Genomic DNA, 24,709 nt, shown 5'->3' on the forward strand with positions numbered 1-24,709 from the left:
GTCAAAATTTTAGCAAGGAACCAAGCTAGTGCCCAACAACCACAAGAATAGCAGCCGATCGTCAACACGTTCACGCCACCAAACACCCTCAGCCGTTTTCAGTTCTGATTAAACAAAGGTATTCCGGCGACATGCAATGCAAGAGAGAGTGAGATTGCTTCTTGAAAATAAATTATTAAAGCGAAGCTGGACGTGACAGAGGATCATCCCTCATCCCAATATTTATACCATCTCGAACCAATCAGCTGTTCCACACTTCCCGACCTGGCCATTAATCACACCACCCTTGCCGCGCCGCTCTCGTCCAAAACCCAGCGGCCACGGCGATATCTCCTCCCCCTTCCCTCCGGCAGCCGGCGGTGCCGATGCACCGCATGGCTCGCCTCCCGCTGCTGCCTGCTCTAGTGCTGGCACTCGCCTCCGCGCTGGCCCCGTCCGTCGTCGCCGACCCGCAGGCCACGCTGCTCAACCTGGGGTGCAGCCAGTACAACGCCACGCCCACGGCCGCCTTCCTCGTCGCCCTCAATTCCACCTTCGCCAAGCTCCGCGCCAACCTCTCCGCCGGGGGCTTCGCCACGGCGTCGGAGCCGCGCGCCGCCGCGCCGGCGTTCGCGCTGGCGCAGTGCCGCCCGTACGTCACCGGGAGGGACTGCGTCGCCTGCTTCGACGCCGCGGCGGCGCGCATCCGCGCCTCCTGCGGCGCCGCCAACGGCGGGCGCGCCATCCTCGACGGCTGCGTCATACGGTACGAGAGCGCGGCTTTCTTCGACCAGTCCACGCTCCCCGGCAACACGCAGCTCTGCAATGGCTCCGCCGTGGCGGGCGGCGGCTTCGACGGCGCGGTGCGAGCGCTGATCGGCGACCTCGCGGCCGCGGTGCCGCGCGCCCCGAGGCTTGCCGCGGCCGCCGCGGGCGCCGGCGTGTACGCGATGGCGCAGTGTGTGGAGACGGTCGGGGCGGGGGGATGCGCGCAGTGCCTGCAGGTGGCTTCGAGGAACATTGGCGGCTGCTCGCCCAATTCCGACGGCCGCGCCGTGGACGCCGGATGCTTCATGAGGTACTCTGATAAGCGGTTCTTCCCAGCTAATGCCACCGTAGACTTGGCGGCATACTTGCTCTCTGGTGAGTTCATCCTCGTGTTTTGCGTGAGTTGTTAACATACTACTAGCTTCGAGAAGTTTTTTTTATAGTTTTGCGTTGTACCGAGGCCATCTTTGGCTCGCTGTCCATGTTTGTTGCTTGCACGACCGGTATAGATTTTTATCGACGAGTTCCCAAAGTCTCATTGCTGCAGCATATCCTTGTTTAAAATTGTCCTAATCTTTTCCAAAGTTATTATTCCTACCTTGCAAATTAGAAATAGAGTTAATTTCACTTTTTACCCCTAAGTCACGTTTGTGGCAGCAATTACCCAATTTAACAGATTTTTCACATTTTTACCCCATTTATTTGCTGCACCGATTGGCCAGATCATGTGCAAAACTTTTGGTATAGGGGGTGTGTAGAAGCAGCAAATTGAGGACTTCATGGAGAATTAGTTATGTGATGCATGAAAAAAATAAGTTAAAACCTCAGCTTTAGATCCTCCAGGTCATATTTTGGTACATTTGGAATCCAATGTTTGAGGTGAGTTTGAACTTTGAAGTTCTCTATTTTTGTTGTTGTTGTTGTTGTTGTTGTTGTTGTTGTTGTTGTTGTAATGTAAAGGCATTTATTTGCTCCAGTGGCCGTGTTGGCTTGAACTTTAATGATAATTTGGTTGCTGTATAATTTTACAAAAAAAACAAATAAAGAAAAAGGTTCCAATTCAAAGTTCGTCTTCAGTTCAGATCTCACAATTCATGATTTGGTTCAGGAAAATCAAGAGGGAAGGGAGCCATCATAGGAGGAATTTTGGGAGGTGTAGCCTTCCTGTTGCTTCTAGGGTTACTAGCTTTGTTGTGGATCCGTCGTTCTAGGAAGCTGCAGAAGCCTCGGAGAGGTAAATGCTGTTTTTGTGAAGTTAAAGCTCTTTGGTTCTTGTCAAGTTTTCAGTCTAATCTTAGTAACATGGTCAAAGTTGCTGTCATTTATCATGGAACCGTCTCTTGGGTAGTCAAGTGATTTTGTAAATTCTGTGTTGCCTTTCATGAGAACATCTGCAATGTCATGCCACTATTGTCCTGTGAGGATGATGACATGCAGTGTGTAGCTATCACCAATGGTCATCAATCATCTATTGATGCCGGCATGATACACAAGATTTTCAGTGCTATCCGAATCAATTTCATTTCCAATATAGTTAGACTGCCTTTGATTATTAAGGCAGGTATATAACTAGACTGCCTTTGATTACCAAGGCAGGTATGTAATTAATCGCAGTTGATAATTTACATCCTACGGAATTCCCTGGATATAAAGATTGACGTTGCATTTTTTCCGAAGGCAGAAGTAGACATGTTTTCATAGTTGTGCCCCACACACTTTGATTTCCTCTCTGTTGTATCATAATGTCTAAAGGAACAAAAATGTTTTTGGTGGCACGTCCTCCTGCAGTGAACGATAAATTTGAAAACTGTATTTAGAATTTGTTGTATACTCTACAAAAAGCATTTCAGAACATAAAAGAATTTTGGAAAAATATAAATGCAAATGTTAGGCTCCTTTATATGCCTGTGAATTTTCATAATAGCGACCATTTTTGCACCATGGAACAAAGACAGGTTTAGTGATATTAAATATAAAGTGGATTCCGTACATGCAAGGGTGTGTGCTTGAGATATGGGTTTTTGCCTACTTGTGCATCTTCAAGTGACCTCAAAATGTTTACAGATGTGCATCATGTTATAAAATGAGCACCTGCAAAATTCATACAAAAATATAATGAAATCTACCCTCACAAAAGGATAGTGTTCAACTTATTGTTTGAACAGTGTGACTACAACCATTTGTCTCTTTTTTCCAAGAAAAATTTGATCGTATATTTAGAATTTACAAGTATAAAGTGACCAGAGAACGTACATATTTCAGAATTTTTTACATTCTGAAACTATTTTCTAGCCAGGAGCATGTGCTCTGGGTTCCAGGCCGCACCTTTATACCTATCCCATAATTTCTAGTTATGTTGCAGACCTTTAATTTTGTATGTGTTCTGTTCTCTTCTCTTGATATTGTCTCCTTTTTCTGTTATTTGTGTTGCACTATTCAAGTAAACATAAAGTGTTGATTGGTAGGGACAGGTTCTGTTTGTCCAAGCATTATTCAGAACAACCAGGTTATGGAAACTCCAGGAATTGCCTAATTTTACAAGGGCATACTTTATTAAATGTATTGGAGTTTAGCCATGAACATTTACATTGGTTTGACATTTGCAAGTGTTATTAGCTACATTTTTTTTAAGTTGCCGTATTTTGCGCACTAATCTGTTTCTGGAAAGTTAATTGGAAAAGAATAATCAAATAATCTTTGTTTGTGTCTGTGTTTCCTCATATGCCGGTATGTTCTTTTAGGTGATATACTTGGAGCAACGGAACTACAAGGTCCAACCAGTTTTTACTATCATGATCTTAAGGTTGCAACCAATAATTTCAGTGAGAAAAATAAACTTGGAGAAGGTGGTTTTGGAGATGTATTTAAGGTATAGTGATCTTCAAATGTTTAATCCACTCACGAAGATTTGCAGACAAAAGGCAATGCTACACAACGGAAAAACAGAATAAGAATATTCTGATCACTGATCACCAAGTTGCCTTTTGCAGTACTTTATTAGTTTATTGCAAAATGATAATTCAAAATTGTCTTTCTAACAGGGTTTGCTGAAAAATGGGAAAACTGTTGCAGTAAAAAGATTGACAGTAATGCAAACCAGCAGGGCCAAAGCAGATTTTGAAAGTGAGGTGAAGTTGATTAGCAATGTTCATCACCGAAATCTTGTAAGGCTTCTTGGTTGTTCTCGCAAGGGTTCCGAATGCCTGCTTGTTTATGAATATATGGCGAACAATAGCCTTGACAAGTTCCTCTTCGGTATGCTCCTTTGATCCTTGCTTCTTCATCTACTTGACATGTGGGAAAATATCCTATATGGTGTGTCTGATATTCATTGTTTAAGTTTTTGGGAAGGCAATTACTCAGTTTATCTTGCAAACCGAGTCGATTAACTTGTGACAGTGCTGACTTGCACCTCTTAAATAATGACCTCACATTCACACATTCTGGTATAACAGGTGAGAGACGCGGAACACTTAGCTGGAAGCAACGATTTAACATCATTGTTGGCATGGCTCGTGGCCTTGCATATCTTCATGAAGAGTTCCATGTGTGTATCATACACCGTGATATTAAATCTAGCAATGTTCTTCTTGATGATGACTTTCAGCCTAAGATTGCTGATTTTGGTTTGGCAAGGCTCCTACCTGATGATCATAGCCATCTCAGCACTAAATTTGCAGGAACACTGTAAGTTTGAACATTCAAATATTACATTGGACATCTAGCCTATTTTTCTGATGATTATATTTTACTATTGAACAGGGGTTACACTGCTCCTGAGTACGCAATCCATGGCCAACTATCAGAGAAGGTTGACACATACAGCTTTGGCGTAGTCATTCTGGAAATAATAAGTGGTCGGAAGAGCAATGATACAAGGCTGGAGCCTGAAACACAGTACCTACTTGAATCGGTATCCATCTTTCTTCTGAAAACTTGGCTTTTCTTGGTGCCGTAAATTACCGCATATGACTTGCATATTTCACATAGCCACTTACACAAGTCTTTGATATGTCCTTGTGGGTATATTTAGTTTTAGTTCCACTTCCTAATTTTGTGATGTGAATTCCTGGGCTGGTTTTCTCACTCTATGCACTGCTGATTTAACAAGTACAGTAATTGATAAAATTCTTTCTAAGTAAGCATTGCTTAGTGTTTATGCTTCTCCAGAAAATCTTCATAAAGATCAGGATTATACTTTGGAGAATTCCATGTTTATCTGAGAAAAAGGCTTTAATGGTTCATACGATCATTGTGTACTTATTATATTGAGGTTTCATTATGTACACACACTATGCTATCTTGAGATAGTCAATAAGATATTTTCTTATGCCTGTCGATTGTACAGGCATGGAAGTTATATGAAAATGAGAACTTGATTAGCTTGGTGGACGAATCGTTGGATCGTGAAGAATACAAGTCAGAAGAGGTAAAGAAAATAATAGAGATAGCACTTCTGTGCACTCAATCAGTGGTTGCTTCAAGGCCAACGATGTCAGAGGTGGTTGTGTTGTTGTTGTCAAGAAATTCTTCAGAATTACAGCCCACAAGGCCCACATTTATTGATTCAACAAGTAGAGTGCGAGGTGAAACATCCTCCTCAAGTTCATCCTCTGCATCCAGGGCCACTGTCTCTATTTCACAGTTTTCAGCCAGGTAAAAGGCGTTGTATTGCGTGTGACTGCATTTTTCTTGTGTGATAGTGATTGATTTGTAACTACAATTGTGTATCTATATTTTATATATCAATGAGTGGATGCGTACTTGTCAGTATATATGAGAGCAGTGTAATTGTTTGAAATTCCTCTTTTGTTCGTGTAAGTATATAACCCTCATGCATGTTACAAGTGTGTGCTTGCGTGACATCGACGATCTGAGACCATTCTTCATGTCCCTTGCTCTATGCTTCGGTCTGCATTTTCACAATCAAGAATTTACCTTGGTGTCAAGGTATTCTAGCTCGTATGCCGTGAACATGAATTCTGATTTCTGAGTTGCAGTCCCTATAGTAAAACAACCTTAGAATATGCTGGTTTACCCACTCATCTAAATCGAAATAGGGAGCATATACAACTGAAACTTAGCTACCAGACATAAATCCATACTGGGGACAGGCACTTCTTTTTTGTGTGTGAGAGGACAGGCATTTCTTTTTTGTGTGTGAGAGGACAGGCACCCTTTCATGTGGTTCAAGAAACTTTAGCTGTCTCCTAATTAGGCGGTGCTAACAAGTGAATGGTTCTTTCTACATAATGATTTTCAAATAAATATGATAGAGATTGTGTCGTACAAGCCTCAGCCAGCACCTACAGGAAGCCCTTAATTTTGATTGCAAACTTAGGGAAATGTTTTGCTGTACTTTCCAGTTTTCATGAACGTCTACAGAAAGTAAGCTACAGCCCTTGGAACTCTGCAGGCATCCTTTCTGATAAGCTAAGTATTGAGTAAACCTAATAATTTTATTTATTTATTCATATGCATAGAATACAAAAAGTACATGAAGCTCCAGGTAACCGCATCCCCTCTTTCTTGAATTGGCAGGGGTGACACCACCCTGCACTTTGTTGGAAACAATGTCATATCTGATAAGTTATGGTGGATGCGACAACAGTTGCTGATACAAACTGCAAATGAGAGGGAAGATCGGAAACCAATATATAGAGGCTTATGTGGGTTCTGCATGGGCTAATAACCTTTCCATGGCAGCAATATAATTGTATATTTGGGATTGCTCAGAAAGTTGGAGATGATTTGTCGTCCTACAGACTGACTACTAAAATTCTTCAATGCTGTCACATAGGTAATCATTAATTTATTAGTTAACTGAATTGAGGTTACTCCTGAATATCATTTTTTGATAAATAGTTATCCTGTGTTTCTTAATCTATGTACTAATAGCTTTATGCGTTGGTCAAGAAATTCTGACATTCACATTATTCATATTTTAATCTGTTATTATGTGGGTGTCAGTGGTCTAGCACTATCGAGTGGTCTACTTATCTTTTTTGCTTCCCCTGCCTTAGTGTGTGCCACATAAGCTGACTTCACTACACAACATTCAGGTAGTGAGCATCCAAGTTGTTGCACACCAATATATTGTTTCACATTATGTGATGGAGACAATTCATCCTGTAATTGATGTAGACAGATTTTCAATTATCATACTACCTGTCTATAGTATCAGCAAATTATTGTATCATAGAGCTCTTATATGAGTATGTCATTAAACTATTGTATATGAACTCTCCTGTTGATGGTGGTTGGGTGTTCTTCTAAAGAGAAATGCCACGGGTGCTAGTGCCTGTTGGTCGAGTTTTTGTTTTTTTTATATTATGAGCTCTCATGTTGATAATTCTGGTAAAAAAGGATAGTGGTAAACTGACAACCACAATAGTTGATCTTTGTTCTAGGTTATTGAGGCAAGTTGTTCTTAGCTATGGTTAAGCTCAGGCGTTCTAACCGTTTGTGTTTCAGCCACGGGGGCTAGTGCCTGCTGGTCGAGTTTTTGTTTTATTTTTATGTTATGAGCTCTCGTGTTGATGATTCTAGGAAAAAAAAGATAGTGATAAACCAAAAACCATAATAGTTGACCTGTATTCGAGGTTATTAAGGTATTCTTAGCTAGCTAGGTTAAGCTTAGGCGTTCTGGCCGTTTGTGTTTCAAAGTTTCCAGTGCTGTTTTGCCTACAAACTGTGTTGAAATTGGTCTTGGCTTCCTGGGATTTGAATAGAAAAAAGGGCCCATGCCGCCTTTGCCCTTGCTGGCGAGGACATGGCCAGCCCGATCTTGCAGAGCTGCTCACTGGTCTGGCACCGGCGGTGGGAGGACGTTTGTGCGGTGGTCCTGGACCGATCCTCGGCCCAGGCCAACGTGAGGTCCGGGTCGGCCCGCACCCGGCACCACGTCCGACTTTGGAAAGGCCAAACGGCGCACCGCATTGCACCGCTTGTCCTTGCCAGCCACCATCCAAGTACGCGAGGAGGAGGCGCCACCGCCACGTCCGAGGTAGTACATGAGGTGGTTGCGCGGGTTGGCAATTGGCGGGGCAGATGCCTCCTTCACGGTGGCCACGCGCCACCGGGGCGGGGATGGCGGGGCCATCTCCTTGCCGCGCCCGAAGCGGCACGGCGGCAATGATGGCTGGATGAGCCACCCGTACTGGATGCGCTGCAGGGAGGGCGCCTCCATCTTGACACTGCATAGAGGCGGGGCCGCCGGCTCTTCCTTGACGCGGTGGCGTGGCAGGGAGGGCGGCACCTCTTTGAAGCGGTGGTGCAGCGGAGAGGTCGGTGCCGGACAGCGGTCGACAACCGACTGCTGGAGCAACGGCTCGATCTGCTGCGCATACTCTTTGTCCATCCGCCCGGCTTCGGCGAGGAGGCGCAACTGTTGCTGCTCCTTGTTGTCATCGGAGAACACCACCTCCTCCTTGACCGTGGGCGCCAACGGAGTGGTGGATGCCGACGGACCCGGAGACTGTGGGCGACGACACCATGATCCGGTAGACCCCGGGGATCCACCTGCCGGCGCCGAGAACTACCCGGAGCCGCTGCCGGACTTGCCCATCTATGCGGTGTGTGGAAAAGAGGGAAGGATAGGCTACGGGGCATCGAGTAGAGATGGGGTTTGTCGGCGAGGTCGGCCTGCTTAAATAGTCGGACCAGGCGGACCGACACCTCTTCAATGCGGGTGCAACAACCGGATTAGGCTTCTCGGTCGCCGCGTTCACATGAAGTGGTGTCGGTCAGCCGTCCGGTCACGACTATCTGACCAGCATGAATGCAAGTAGGCGATCATCCGGTTGCGTCCGCTCTGAGCGGCAGTGAATGCATGGCGAGGGTTTTGGGTGGGACCACACTGTTGGAGGCCTACACGGCGGACGTCAGGACGCCCGTAGACCTCCAGCCAGTTTGCCTCGAGTTTGCGGGAATTAGTATGCGCGGCTCGGTCTGTGGACTTTTGATGCATGGTGTTGGATGACCGAAAGTATCCGGATCGTGCCGTCCGGATGTTTAGCGACGTTTTGATGCACAGCGTTGGAGATACCCTGATAATATATTCGAGCCACTTGGCCCCAAGCTTCACCGGCTCCTTGTACTGTTCCTTTTGTAACAACTCCCATGTTAGCCAACTGTTATTATAGTTATATTGTACCTCTATTTCCCATTAGAGATATATCTGTGCATGTACCATATCTTGGCTTAGGAACCATGGAAATACACAAAGTTGCTTCTCTAATGAGATAAAAATATGCACTTAGATGGAGTTATTTGTTCATTAATAAGCTAGTGCGGTTACTATGTTCTAACACAAAACTACAAGGGTGGTAAGGGCATATCCAACGCGGGCCCTCAAACCATCCGGACGCAGTTTGCCATCGAACGCGTTAGCCCGTCGGTCCACGGACCGGTACGGATGTTTGAAATCCCGCAAGCCGGATGCAAACCATGGGGGCATTGCGGGCGTCCAGATCACTGCCATGTACCGAAAAAGGCTTTCGCCCTGCTTTATATATAAAGCAAACCGCCCGAGCCATAACATCCATACACATGTTCACACCACACACACGCTAAAGGTCAGCACACACAGAGAGTACGAAAAAGGTTAATGCCGAGGGCACAACTCAACAAGCCCTGAAAATAGAGAACACACGACACAACGAGCAAGAGCCCTAGGGGCGGTCCAAGGGTCCTGCGCCTTAGGGAGGCCACGGCCTAGTCTGGCTCCGGGAGTGTGTGTGTGCGTGTGGGGGGGGGGGAGAGGAGGCGCAACTCGGAAGGCCATCCCGCAGAGGTCGGCGAGGAGGGTGTCGATGGCGTCCCGATCCCGGGGTGGCTAAGCGGCCGCCCAAGCTGCAAGTAACCACACAATTTGAAGATTGTGTCAGTCGCACGACGAAGAGGAGTTCTTTGGATGACAAGCTTATTGCGGATGGTCCAAAGCATCCAGGCCAGCACCCCAACGCACAACCACCTAATGTGGCGGTGGCGGGGGGCGGAGGCGTGGATTTCCGCCAGTAAGTCCGGGAAGTCCACAGGAACTGGGCCATAACTCAGGAGAAGAAGATGTGGTTGGCGTCCTCCGTCGTGCCACATAGGGGACACATCCCATCTCCCGGGCCGTTGCATTTCAGGACCTCAACCCCAGATGGGAGGCGGCCACGAATCCACTGGCACATGAAGATCCGTTTCAGGACCACTGCCATGTACGCGGCCGCCAGCCCGGTCCCACCCAAAACCCTCTCCACCCGAAAGACCCTCTCCGCGCGAAGCAGTTGTTGTGCATTAATGCCGATCAGCGCCGCTTCAGAGACGATGGGACTCCAAAGGCCCTGTTCGGAGTCACTCCAGCTCCTAAAAATACGAGGAGCTGCGGAGCATCTCTTTCCCAGCTCCGTGCTTTTTAACTCCAGCTCCGGGAGCGGAGTGGTGGAGTGGCGGGTCTCCGAACAGGGCCAAAGTATTGATGTCCGTCAGAGCGATGCGATTGGACGAGCGGGCGGTGCTACTTCAATGCCGATGCGGCAATCGAGAAACCTACTCCAGCCGATGCATTGAAGTCGGCTCCCTGTGGCTTCCCGTCCCGTCGCCTGGCCTGGCAGTGCCTATTTAAGCGGGGCTCCTGGGCAGTCCAAACCTCACCGCATCACTCCTCTTCCTCTCCTCCCGCACCCTCTCTGATCCTCTTCGCTCGGGCGCCGTCCAGACCACAGTGTCCGCACCATGCCAAAATCATGGTTCTCCTTGCCGGCAGCAGGCGACGGATCCAGATCTCCCTGCGGATCTTGGCGTGCCGTAGTTGCTCTATGGGGCCCTCAACCTGCACAGCCGTTGGCTTCTCCGAGAAGTAGGAGATCGTCGTCTCCTTCGGTGACGTGGAGGATCAGCCGTAGTAGCTACTGCACCTGTATGCGGAGGTGCTGGTCATGGACGATGAGTACGTGCGGCAGATGGAGCTTATGATGGAGTGGTCACTCCAAGACCATGGTCCGGCATCGCCCTCTCCACCGCCAACCCGCATGAAGGAGGAGCTTGCCTCGCCGCCTCTCAGCCGCATGAAGGCGGAGCCAGCGTCCCACCCACGAAACCCGCGACGTCCAAGTCGCGCGCCATGTGAAGGAGGAGCCAGTATCTCCACCGCGGGGCGACTAGCGCGGCAAGGCCGTGAAGGAGGAGGTGGTGCTGACGGTGATTGCAAAGGCGCGTGAGCGCCTCCTCCACTACCTCGGTGACCGTGGCGGCTCCTCGTCATCGCAGGGCAGCCAGGCGACGCGGCTGGAATAGCGTAACATGATACGTTGCTCGGCGTTCACCAAGTCTGTCGAGGTGTCAGTATGGGTCCGCGCGGACCCTAACCTTGTGGAGGCTCGGGCCCGCGACAGGTCGGTGACCACTGCGGAGACAGCCGCGCAGCGGCTGCGCCGCCTTGACGGGGAGCTCGCCAAGATCGGCGAGGAGTGGTCTCTCAGCGATACCGCTACTGCTGCCGGCAGGGGCAAGGAAGGGCAAGGCGACAGGGTGCAAGAGGAAGCGGAGCAGCTCCTTTGAGAGCGCTAGGCGGCCGGGCAGGGCCCCCGCGCCCTTCCGCCGCTGGAAGGATCACTTTGACGAAAACGATGGCATGGGTTGCAACGACGGTGCCGCTGGTCAGGCTGGCCACACGAACGAGGTCACCATCCTAGCTAGTTTAGTCCCTTTAGCTAGTTTAGTGCCTTTTTAGGTTTTAGTTGAATAGACGAAATATCTTCCATTTTATGTAAATTATATCCAAACTTAAGTGACTTTCGTCGTGCTTTCATGAAAATCGTCTGGTTGGTTCAAATTCCCTTTGAAATATATGCGGGCACAGTTGGATGACCGGCTCCCGTATCACTATCCGCGGACGCGTCCGCAAGCAAATACCGTGTCCGTTTTAGGGGTCCGGATGAAGATGCCGTAAATGGGCATAAAATGGTACTCCCTAGTATAAAGTTGTACTAAAACAGCGACAATTAATATGGATCGAGGGAGTACATAACTCGCCTGCATCAAATTTTTCATCTATACATTCTAAAAATCTAGTATCTTCCCAAGTGATTACTGCTGTGGTCCCCCAACCTGCAAGATGTGCAAAAATTATTTAAGTATAGAATCCAAAATCACGGTTGTAGGTCACGTCTCATGTGGTACCAAGACGGAGAGGGACCCAAGCTGTGCAATAATAATAATTATACTTGATTTCAGAATTCTAGCACACAAAAACTGCCAAATTCATCCTTAGATTTGGAGTTACTTGTACAAAATCGAAATTCCCTTTATTATCAATTATACTTTTGAGCTCGTACAGACAGAAATCCCCACATGTCGAGTTACTTCATCTTTGACAGCGAGATGTTCAAAAGCATGTACAACTTTGAAATATTGTTTCTTTTCTTCAAGAGGAAAATAGTGTGGTTACCAGAATTACTACATATGTACTTCCATAGTACAGATTCTGTACATATCTTCGTCCTCAAACTTGCTTGGGATTTTGCCCTCAAATCGCCTAAGGGCGTCTTTGATTATCATGTCATGTCCAATTGAATTCTACAGGAATCTGCTTTCCAAAAGCACAGGAATAGGAAAACCATATGATTATTATGTCATGTCCAATTGAATTCTACAGGAATCTGGTTTGTTTGATTGCATCACAGGAAAAGCATAGGATTCTTTCAAGAGGTTTGAGTGGATGCCAAAATTCCTATGAAATGTAGTACACATAATTACTTAGGAAAAAAAACCTATAAAATCCAAACCTACAAATCAAACAACCAACATAGGAAAGAAAATCCTATGAGAATCCTTTAAATCAAGGAAGTCCTAAAACAGTGTAGTAATTCTCCGGCACAGGTTCCGTTCTTAATTTACATATACACATCTGACAGTTCCTGACAATGCAGATTCTCAACATGTGTTCCTGACGTTGTCATCCCCATGTGGCACAGGGAGATTTGCGCATTTTAGTGTTCAATAATTTGAGGTGACTAAGCTGGGGCCTGGGCTCGCACTGTCATGCTGATGTAACTTGGCTGAGATGCTCACAGGATCATCAATAACGTGAACATAGAACCTTCAATAAATAAATAAATAAATAACGTGAACATAGAAAGGAGGTTGTTAGAATAAATCCGAGGCATACCGTCGATCATCCGAGGACCAAGCAATCACACGAGCACGACACCGAGATTTGTTAACGAGGTTCACCGATATGGCTACATCCTCGGGGCATGACTACGGGCGCTCCTCCCCATGACACCGTCACAATACCGCACCCTGGCCGCCCGGGCGCCGGCACACGCCGCCGACTCCCTCGCGTGCCCGTGCTATTATGTTGGCATAGGTTACATCGTGTGTCTACCCCCGCTATATATGAGAGGCCTAGGATACAAGTGTCCTACTTGGACACGACTCCTACTCTGTCTACACACTGTACGACTCCAAGTCTAACTGTAACCTAACTTGTAAAATAATATTCGACACAACTCTAACAAACTCCACCTTGGCGAATATTCTCCACCACCTTGAATTCGTCCGTGCGTCAAACCTCCATGTACATTGGACTTGAGATACACCATGAGCACCGCTGCTACTCCCAAGCTCCATGTGACTCCACCTGCAACTGTAGTCCCTTCTCGTCTTCTTCACAGTCAACACTCGAGCAAAATTAAGCTCCTCATTACTCTACCTTGTGCTTCCAACTTCCGGAGTATCCGTTCAACGACATCACACACCGATCACTGTCTGCGTGAAAAATGAACAACTCACATATTGGACGCCACTTAAAAGAGTTACGTGAACTCAACGTCACCGCTCTTTCTGTACTGCTTGTCTGAAACTTGAAGGAATTTCACGGTCGCCCTATATCACCCTGAGTCAAATTCGCAGTTGTCTCACCCTTCTTCCGGATAGTCTCTGACATGTCCCATCGCTATAGCACTTCGCCTCCTGCCTTGTCATCCGCACTTTGCCATGTGCACTGAACACCACAGCATATACGGCAATGTACTCTCTCAGCTTTTGACAATTTTAGACTTTCCGCCACTTTCTCATATTCTCCACGGTCAACTCTTGTCCATCAACTAGCACCGATAGACCCAGTCATCAACTTGAATCTGGTACTCGTCAACACTGCTTCAGCACCCCTGCACACTTTGCCTGACCACATGTCTGACCACCAGTGCCTTGGCCTGTCGCTGTGTCCTGTGCTTACTGCACGCCTCGCCGCTATCACCGTGTCGAGCCTCTGCTGTCCTGGTCGAGTCTCCCGGGTAGCTAGTCCACACTGCCTCAACCCCCACTGCAGAGAACCACCGACCATCATCGACCGATGACGAGTTTCACCGATATGGCTGTCCCTTCTTTCTACCGACGAAGCCGCCGTTGCCGCTGCACGTATCTGATACCCTCAATCGGATCTCCTACCTTGCAATTCCGCACTGCCGCCGCCACGCGTCTGTTGCATCCACTGATGCGCTGTAGCCATCTCTTCCGATCTGACCAGCCGCGCCACCCGCGACTTCGATCCCGCTAAGAACCGCTGCAGCTCAGATTGCTATTCTGCCGCCTCCGATTCTGTTGATGCCCATGAACGCAGTTTCGTGACGAACAAAATCAACTCGGTTCGGCCAATGTTCTTTGGCGCGTGGAACAAGCTGGCGCGTGAGGCCTAGAGTTGTGGCTTGCAAGCGAGCTTGATGGGACGTCTAAGGTGCTGGAACGCACAGGAAGCCAAGGCATGGTCAAGAGGGCTACGTGAGATTTGTTTGGAGGGAAAAAAAGGAAGCTACGTAACAGATTGATGCTAACCATCGGAAGAAAGAGATAGGGAAGGCCAATGGTTCTACAGTCTACATGAGCACGTGGTGGACTTTGGAGTCTTCATGGCTAGGTGCAACGGGATGGCTTACATGGCAGAGTTTGGCTTTATTTCTTTGTACACGGGTTGTGTACGGGGATGGTGGCGTGAGGGACTGTTGTGCGCGTGGCAAGATTGGCGACGTGCGTATATGGCTCGGAGGAGTCTGGAGCGTGTCGTGAAAGGATCATGCAAACACAGGGCGTCAAGCAATGCACGCAGTGCGGATGGACACGACGCAGGGTGGAGCATGGTTGCAGTTGGATAATTTCGGCTGGGTCGGACTGGACAGTCTGATGGATCGACATGGATGTTGGTCAAAGTAGAAGACGGCGGTGATTTTAGCGACGACGACATAGGAGCGTGATGCTGATGGTGGCCGACTTCTGGGGCGTGGAAACACGTGGTGCAGGCCTGAGGGCTTGTGCGGCTTCGACAAGACTATGGCGCATGGTTGATTCAAGGCAGTGCACACATGAGAGTTTGAAATCGACGGAGCGCGGGGGTAGCATAGCGCAGCTACATGGAGTCATGTTGAAGGTGGAGCTGGAGTCTGGCGGAAGACTTCACTCTGAGCTGATGGAGGGGCTACGGCATAAGTTAACGAAGAGTCGAAGCCTATTTCAGCAGGAATAGCGAGAGACACGTGGTTTCAGACTGGGTACCAGTGGTCTGTTGGAGACGTGATACTCGGCATAGGTCGGTAGATCGACGGAGTGCCTCGGATTATAAACTAGCACAGTTGTATATTTAAAGCACCCTCCCTATGATATGGTAAACTGTTGAAGTTTAAGAAAATGGCTCTCCTAATTAAAGGCACACCCCGTTGTGGACTAGTCCGTGTATGTGTGCTCTTGGTGGTTTGCTTTATTTATAAAGCGGGGCAAAAGCTTTTTTCGGTAATTAAAGGTACACCCCTTGGCTACTCTTTTATTCCCTCCATTCCTAAATATAAGTCTTTTTAGAGATTTCACTACAAACTACATAGGAATGTATATAGATATATTTTAAAGCACAGATTCATTCATTTTGCTCCGTATGTAGTTCATAGTGGAATCTCTTAAAAGACTTATATTTAGGAACGGAGGGGGTAGAAGTTAGTTAGTTATTGTTACTTGCAGGCTGTTATTTGGGTTTAGTCTGTCTTGTTAGAATTTTGAGTTTTTTGAAATTTCTGTTGTTTGCTTTATCCTGGAAAGGGACATTCCCCTTGTTAGCAATGAAGAGAAGAGTGCTTTTGCATCTTAAGCTTGTTTTTTAGGAGCCATCTATTTTTCCCAATATTTTTATCTAGAAAGATGATACGAAAACAGCTTGGTATATCCCTGCAAGCATGCAAAGGGGCAAGCTGCCATCATAATTCAGGCAAGTACAGCCACAAATGTACCTGTTTAGAATGAATGCAGCTACTTGTGTACCTTAAGCATATTACGGGTTGCCTCTTCAGGCGCATTGTTTAGTAGTAATATACTTTGGTAGACAGATAACAACTGATCTGTGTTCCGTACTTGTGGGGGGCAAAGAAAAAGATTGTCTTTCTCCCCCCTGGCAGTTCCAGGATGTGGTTAAAAACAGCTGTTTCATTATGCCCATCAGGAGACAGGATTTTGTCTGTCTTCTCTTCCTGTACTTGGTGCGCTTTAGAAGAGGGAAGACCACACGTATGTCTAACAATCAGTTTCTCGTACACATCCACGTAGGCAATACACTGCAGTACACTAGGCAGCCTGCATGCTTGAGAACAACATGCATCCTGTGATCAGTTTAATTAGCATCGCCATTGGGCATTAGCAGCGGAATATTCAAGTGTGCATTATTAAGGGCGGCTTGACGCTGACATCGAAAGACTGGCCTTTCAGTTCAGAGGGAGGTGAGCAAATGTGAGTTATCTATTGAGAGAACAGCACGCAAGAAACAAGGGTGGCTCTAGCTTGATTGGTAAAGACTGGCTGGCTCATTTCCTGTCAGATTAGAGCTGCTGCTAACCCTGGCCCTGGCCAGATTGGTTTTGCTGAGAAATGTCCAAAAGTGAAAAAGGAGTAAAAGGGACAACAAAGCCTGATAGAAGACACCAACTAATCTAAACAAATAAAGCAAAAGATAATAGGAGGATAGGACCAGCTGCTGATGAAGTATATGAGTGAACATGACAGCCTTTGTTGTTTCAATCATGCAACTGGTGGACATGTCACCAAAAGAAGCATGACCATTTGGGAAATACGCACCATAATCTCTAGTTGATGTCCCCCTTAACATGCACTCACCCTACTCCACTTGTACGCTTGCTTGCATGGGAATGGATTTGGCCTATCTACTGTTTCAGAATACTTATAATAGATTCCCTAAAAAATGAATACTTGTAAGGGATTATTTAATGTACGTGTTGTATGAGCTGCAACTTTTTAACAAAAACAATCACCGTTAGAACTGAACTTTGCCAACTGAGCTGTCTGTAAGATTTCTATGCTGGTCAAGTGCATTATCGCAAGAAAAGGATCCTCATCTCGACTTTATCTTCTCCTTTCTGTTATTCTGAGTAGCTGTATGATGGTCCCATTACCTTGTATATGACTAAATTGAGAAATTGTATACCAACGTTTCTCTGACATCATAGGCATATCTTTGTCAGGGATTTTCTTTTTGCTAGCATGCGCTCTGAAATAAGCATCCCTGTGGAGTTTTCCGCTGCTGACAGGGAGATGATGATGCACTTGGAAGCTTGCAAGAACGAACGCAGGTACAGAAGATAATTTAATTCACTCTGCAGGCTCATACGTTTTGGTACCACATGACATGTTTTATTGTCCCTGAAGAATATTGTACTTGCATTCCGCCGTTATGCTCGGAAAGTTCTTTTTTATCTTATATAATAAACAAAGCTGTAGAACTATACATTATGTCTTCCAGAATTATTCCTTGGATAAGAAACAACATATATTACCATAATAATGTGGTAGGCTAAATACCTTCCATTTCTTTTAGCACAATACAATCATAGATGTCCACATACACACACATACAATCACCCCTTTAAACGCCGCCCGCATGCACACTCTACCCCTATGAGCACCTCCGGGATACTGAGTCGGCATCGCATCTTGAGATTGATGAAGTCACCACAGCCGTCTCGTAGTCGACCCAAACGTCTCCTCCCACTGAACGAACATCGCCGGAATACCTTTGTCGGTTAGCACCACCGAATTCCATTGGTGTACTGGGTCAGGTGATAGTACTTGACACCAGGGAAGGGGAGAAAAGGACGGCGTGGGTCGTTCTTTGTTGGCATGGAAAAACTTGAGCCAGCCGTAGTAGGAGTAGGTCAGGACCACCATTGTACTCCTCTACCAGCCGGACATATGCAAGACGATGCGCTTGGTGAGGCTATAAAGCCCAAATCTCCTTGGGCCCCGGCCACACCACACCGTGGCTTTCCATCCTCCCAATACCAAGTAGAGTAGTTCCAAAAACTAAAGGTGGGAGGGGCCTGAGTGGAAAGGGTATGCCTGCTCTTTTCCATACACATTTGTGTTCATCAATGGCCGAGGGGGATCTCGTCTCACCCAGGTCGCAAGTGGGGTGAAAAAGGAAGATCTAGGGAGGACTTGGTGGCCCGCCTTTTGTTTTCTCCACGAGGGCGAGCTAGCACCTAGCTCGTGGATTGGAGAGCCCAAAGTTATCTGAAATGGTCTCAGATCTTGGGGAAGATCCACACATTGTGTACTCTCCACTCACTCAGCCGGCGATGCGGCATTTTGTTACTTGCATGATGCCATCCTGACTCTGTCCCTGCTTCAGGAGATCGGATTGGTCTACGGTGAAGTGGTCACCAGGAATACATTTCCCCCTCTCTCCCAAAGAAATGTGTGTCATTTCGCCTTAATTAGTGACTACAAGTCTTGCAACCAAAACGACCAGCAAAACATGAAACCAAGAGCCAGCTATATAACTAGAAAAGAAAGAGGAAACTAAGACCCAAAGCCAAAACTGTACAGCTAACCAACTCGAGTGGCTCTTATTTTCTCTGTTGCTTCATGCTTATTCTTGCCTCCCTTTACCCAAAAAGGGTTTCCCCCGGCTTTATATATAAAACACTCATCACCGAGCCAACCGACCAAACACATGGTACCATCCACACACACCCAAGGCATGATACAAAGACGCTGAGAGCAGCCACACTATCTGAAACAACTCCAAGACAACAACAGATGAACAATAAGCATCACTATGGAGTTGCCGGGGTCCTCAACCGTGGACAAGCCACCGTGGAGAGACGAAGGCGAGCATGGCGACCCATGGGCTCCAAGGCGGCGTCTTCAGGAAGGGAGAACTGCCACTGCCCTATCCGTAGGTCAGGGTTTCCCTCCGAGCACCACAACAAATGGTGAGTATCGGCGACGACGCCTCCAAGAAGGGGACGACGTTAGAACGCCACCACCGCTGACCTGACAAGTCAGAACGGGTTTTCACCCCGGCCAACACTCACCGTCACCCAATGAGGCACGGTCGACCGCACCACCAGCATCGGACGTCACACCCTGGAAACCACGCCGCCCGCACAGCCATGGTCGCCAGACAGCGCCTGAGCCGCGTGCTCCGCCCCCGAGTGCCATGGCTCCCACCACCAAGGCCGCCGCCCCGGCATCCATGGCATACACTCCATCCCTGCCCCAGGTTCTTAACCAAGATGGTAGAGGATACGGTCAGGAAGGTCCCTCCTTTCCAACCCCTAAACAGCCCCAGGTCCATGCCCCACCTCTGACCTACACCGCCTTGCCCCACCCGAGCTCCCCGGTGGCATGCCGCCATGAGACGGGAGGCAAGGATGCTGCCGTGGCCTCCCTGGCGCCGGAGCATCCCTCAACGGTGAACAGAGTTGGGAAAAGTCCAGCCCATCGACGCCTCCTGCACAAACACAACTTAGGGATGGAGGGGAACCACCTCACGAGCCGCTCACCGACGGACTGACGCCGGAGATGCCCAGCCGCCGCCGTGAAACGACCCAGACCACCGCCATGGGCCACCACCACATCGTGGCAGCCCACATTCGCGCCGGGACCCCGAGGGTCGACCCTGAGCCGCCCACCGGAAACCAGGGGCCAGATCCGAGCGGATCTGACAGGCAGCCCCCGCACTCTGCAACGGCTGCCGATGAGCCACTGCGGTCCATGGCCAGAGCCACAACCCCACCAGGACGCAGCCAGCCCCTGCGACGCCCGTCATCAAACACCTGCCGGATTTGGATCCTGGCTAGGGCCGCCGCTGTCGGGCACGCTCCGCCTCCGCCAGCACGGGCATGTGCCCTCACCGTCACCATGGAGCCCTCCACGCCGAGGTCCTGCCGCCGGCACTGCCTCGCCCCCCAAAGCGATGCGCCGCCGAACGTAGTAGACGTCCCGCACCGCCCACCACCGCACGAAGAGGAGAGGAACCCCCCCCCTCCCTGAGGGGAGGGGAGGTGGGGGCTACAAGGTGCGGCGGCTAGGGTTTCCCCTCGTTGCTCGCGGGAACGACGCGGGAGGGGGGGGGTGACTTCTCGCTCTCCAATGTCATTTAAAACCACCTGGTGTGACATGCTTCTTTATTCGTTGTTCGTTTGCAAGGTGAAACCACTTGCTATTCTTGCCTCCCTTTAGAAAAATAGTATTTGTGGTGTGACATGCTTTGTTGTTCGTTTGCAAGGTCTAAGGTAGATCACAACACGATTGTCAATGGAGTTTTTATTGCTTTATTATGTGAGTAAAGGAACTTATTTCGTGCCACTTGGTAGACAACTAGAGTATGTTTCAACGTAGAGGTCATGCCATATCTTCTTCTTTCATGACAAAACTTTACTGGAGATGCCTTTATCAAAGTATAATTTCGGTCACTGCTTTTTTTTCGAAAAGAATTTTGGTCACTGCTGATCGAGCACTTCTATCTTGGGACTTATAAAGGGAACTTCAATGCTGTAGAGGAGCAGTTGCGCTAGATATTGACTACACGTTCATATGTGATATGATGATTGGAAGGCTGTGGTGGTGAGCTAGGGAGCATATTGGAAGAAATCTCTGCCGATTCTGTATTTATCGTTTTTTTTTCTGGAAGACCTTGCATCCATCTGTGGACAGACAGTTTCAGCTATTTGACACTATTCCAGGATTCTATTCTTGACATGCAAATAACCTGACTTTTTTTTTTGGAGAAATCTAACTAGATTATATTCTCTTCGCATTTAGGCAGCAGTTTGCGTTAGATGAACACAATGCTAAACACACGATACACATTTGTGTGAATCACAGAGGAAGAACAATAAGGATAGCGAACTATGTGAAAGAGTATCAGAGAATATCTGATCCTAAATCTAACTCCCGGTGACCCGCTCCCGTCCCCGCAACCCTAGCCGCCGCCGCCTCCCCCTGCCCATCGCCGGAGGGATCCGGCCGCCCTTGCCGGCGCGCGGCCCGGATCCAGCCCTCCCTCCCCTCGCCCTTCCTCCCCCTCCCCTCCTTCCGCCCCCGCGCCGCCTCCCCGGGAGGCGGCCGGGGCGGCCCCCGCGCTGTTGGAAATATGCCCTAGAGGCAATAATAAATTGGTTATTATTATATTTCCTTGTTCATGATAATCGTTTATTATCCATGCTAGAATTGTATTGATAGGAAACTCAGATACATGTGTGGATACATAGACAACACCATGTCCCTAGTAAGCCTCTAGTTGACTAGCTCGTTGATCAATAAATGGTTACGGTTTCCTGACCATGGACATTGGATGTCGTTGATAACGGGATCACATCATTGGGAGAATGATGTGATGGATAAGACCCAATCCTAAGCATAGCACTAGATCGTGTAGTTCGTATGCTAAAGCTTTTCTAATGTCAAGTATCATTTCCTTAGACCATGAGATTGTGCAACTCCCGGATACCGTAGGAGTGCTTTGGGTGTGCCAAACGTCACAACGTAACTGGGTGGCTATAAAGGTACACTACGGGTATCTCCGAAAGTGTCTGTTGGGTTGGCACGAATCGAGACTGGGATTTGTCACTCCGTGTGACGGAGAGGTATCTCTGGGCCCACTCGGTAGGACATCATCATAATGTGCACAATGTGATCAAGGAGTTGATCACGGGGTGATGTGTTACGGAACGAGTAAAGAGACTTGCCGGTAACGAGATTGAACAAGGTATCGAGATACTGATGATCGAATCTCGGGCAAGTAACATACCGATAGACAAAGGGAATTGTATGCGGGATTGATTAAGTCCTTGACATCGTGGTTCATCCGATAAGATCATCGTGGAACATGTGGGAGCCAACATGGGTATCCAGATCCCGCTGTTGGTTATTGACCGGAGAGTCATCTCGGTCATGTCTGCATGTCTCCCGAACCCGTAGGGTCTACACACTTAAGGTTCGGTGACGCTAGGGTTATAGAGATATTTGTATGCGGTAACCCGAAAGTTGTTCGGAGTCCCGGATGAGATCCCGGACGTCACGAGGAGTTCCGGAATGGTCCGGAGGTAAAGAATTATATATATATAGGAAGTGCTATTTCGGCCATCGGGACAAGTTTCGGGGTCATCGGTATTGTACCGGGACCACCGGAAGGGTCCCGGGGGTCCATCGGGTGGGGCCACCTGCCCCGAGGGGCCACATGGGCTGTAGGGGGTGCGCCTTGGCCTATATGGGCCAAGGGCACCAGCCCCAAGAGGCCCATGCGCCAAGAGAAGAGGGAAAGGAAGAGTCCTAAAAGGGGAAGGCACCTCCGAGGTGCCTTGGGGAGGAGGGACTCCTCCCCTGGCCGCACCCTTCCTTGGAGGAAGGGCCAAGGCTGCGCCTCCCCCCTCTCCCTTGGCCCTATATATAGTGGGGGGAAGGGAGGGCAACCATACCTGAGCCCTGGCGCCTCCCTCTCCCTCCCATGACACATCTCCCTCCTCCCACAGCGCTTGGCGAAGCCCTGTTGGAATCCCGCTACTTCCACCACCACGCCGTCGTGTTGTTGGATCTCCATCAACCTCTCCCCCCCCTTGCTGGATCAAGAAGGAGGAGACGTCGCTGCTCCGTACGTGTGTTGAACGCGGAGGTGCCGTCCGTTCGGCGCTAGGATCATCGGTGATTTGGATCACGACGAGTACGACTCCATCAACCCCGTTCTCTTGAACGCTTCCGCGCGCGATCTACAAGGGTATGTAGATCCACTCCTCCCTCGTTGCTAGATGACTCCATAGATAGATCTTGGTGACACGTAGGAAAATTTTGAATTTATGCTACGTTCCCCAACACGCGCCGCTGCACTCGGCCTCGCTCCGCTCTCCCTCTCCCCTGCCGTCGCCGGCGGGCGCCCCCGGCTCCGGCCCGGGGGGTGCCGGTGGCGGCAGGATCTCCCTTCCCCGCGCGCGCGTCCTCCTGGCCTGGGGCAGGGGGGCGGCGGCGGTGTCGCTCGGCTTGGCGGCGGTCCGGTGACCCGGCGGGGTGGCCGGCGGCAGACGTGGTGGCGGCGCTGCTCCTTGGCGGCGAGGCGGCGTGGTGGTGCTGGGTGGCCAACGTCGCGCCCCCGGCCCAGATCTGGGCCCGGCGGGCCCCATTTGGGTCCTAGCGGGCCGGCCCCCGGCGTGGCCTCGTTGTCTGCGGCGCGGTGAGGAGGAGGAGCGGCTCGGATATGGGGCGTCGGCGCCGATGGCGTGCCGGCAGCAGCGCGAAGGCGGGAGCTTTACGGGCCCACGAGAGCTCGGCCGGGCCTGTGGGCCCACGGGCCTGGTGTGCTCCTGCTATTGCGTACGGACGGCTACCGTCGCTGACGGTGGAGGTGGGGCCCTCCCGCGTGCCGACGGTGCTGATGCCCTAGTCCCGGCTCTGATCCTTCGCCGCACTGCCCTCATTTCGTGGTGCCGCGGTGAGACGGCGTGGGGGCCTCATGACCGCGTTGGCGCTGGGTGGTGGTTGGTTTGGTGGATGGATCCGGAGCGCCCGAGGTGCGGGTTGGGATCGGGGGAAACCCCTGTCGGCGTGGCCGACACCGGCGCGGTGGCGCCTGAGGGTGTCACCTGACCTTCCGGGAGGGCGTCGGGGGCTACCCTGCCTCTCGCCTCGTCGTGTACCGGGGGAAACCCTTGGCAGCAGCGTCGTCATCGTCGCGATCCTTCTTGGAGGTGTTGATAGGTGCCGGCGCTTCGGAGTCTTGGAGCCTAGGGGTAGATTCCGGTGGGCGCAGCGATCGCGAGGCTTCTTCGTTTTTGTTGATCCGCCGTTGTCGGCATTTGTTTCTTTTGCTCTTTCTCTGTCGTTTCTTTTGGGCGTGTCTGTGCTGCTTCCGCCCCAGCACCTATCTCTGTATGGTTCAGTTGGTTGCTTTGTATACAAAGTGGGGGAAACCCTTTTTCGGTAAAGAGTATCAGAAGAAAAGATCCAGTTACCTCTGTAGCCGTATTTACTGTATTTAATGTTTAGGGAACCCATTCATATATATAGTAGTAGCAAGTGGCCTCTGCTCAGTACACATTGGGGAAGGATGAAAATAGGAGATAAATATTGCACTTAGTCGAGTCAATTAAGTTTGGATACATCATCCATTGCCATAAGATTAGCAACCCCTTGTTTGTTGAATAACCAGAAGTCAACCATTTTTTTGGTCCCTGAGCTATGTGTATTTCTTAAAGGTGTCCTGCCGAGCTCTTTTTTTAATATATATTAGAAGCCCTTGTCCATTGTTAAGGCAGTAAGCATTTGGTTTTGGTGAAGATTTTGTACAAATGGACCTGTCCCTTGTCTACTTGCATGTCATCGATCTTACTACTTATTTAACGAACGCATGGTAATCTACAAAAAATTGCATTCTTGACAGCACTTGAAAATTGAGGGGGAGAAAAGTGGGAGCTGATGAAATAGAATCACAATCACATGGAGCTGACTTAAGTATGATTCCAAAACAGAAAAGGGGTGCAGTCAGTGTGATCTACATTGTCTTTGCCCTTCCTTTTGACAGGAGTGCACTCTTCCCTCATTTATATTGTGCTGGTTTGTTTCGGCTGCTTCCCCGCGCGCGCGTGTGTGTGTGAGAGAGAGAAACTGCTGAGGGGGGAGAGAAGGAAGATCACATGGTGGCCTTTAT

The 24,709-nt window shown here is 49.1% G+C and overlaps 1 protein-coding gene across 4 annotated transcripts; it reads left to right on the forward strand.

The window, feature by feature from the left end:
- Positions 1–211: 211 nt before the first annotated feature.
- On the forward strand, positions 212–24,709 carry LOC147990918 (cysteine-rich receptor-like protein kinase 2). 4 transcript variants are annotated; one of them, XR_015601654.1, is made up of 10 exons: positions 212–1,122; positions 1,856–1,981; positions 3,489–3,616; positions 3,789–4,002; positions 4,203–4,434; positions 4,510–4,660; positions 5,096–5,403; positions 6,289–6,547; positions 17,250–17,357; positions 24,584–24,709. XR_015601654.1 is itself a non-coding variant. In XM_087519028.1 (8 exons), the coding sequence occupies exons 1-8, from the start codon at positions 366–368 to the stop codon at positions 6,193–6,195; spliced, it is 1,998 nt and encodes a 665-aa protein (XP_087375154.1). In that variant the 5' UTR covers positions 214–365; the 3' UTR covers positions 6,196–6,275. The 4 variants fall into 4 exon arrangements, 1 of the variants encoding a protein (XP_087375154.1); XR_015601649.1 differs by lacking the exon at positions 24,584–24,709 and adding an exon at positions 24,443–24,577; XR_015601659.1 differs by lacking the exons at positions 17,250–17,357; positions 24,584–24,709 and adding an exon at positions 6,810–6,989.

The sequence above is a fragment of the Triticum urartu genome, chromosome 1A (genome assembly GCF_056163025.1).
Source record: "Triticum urartu cultivar PI428250 chromosome 1A, HENAU_Tu73, whole genome shotgun sequence".
Lineage (NCBI taxonomy): Eukaryota > Viridiplantae > Streptophyta > Magnoliopsida > Poales > Poaceae > Triticum > Triticum urartu.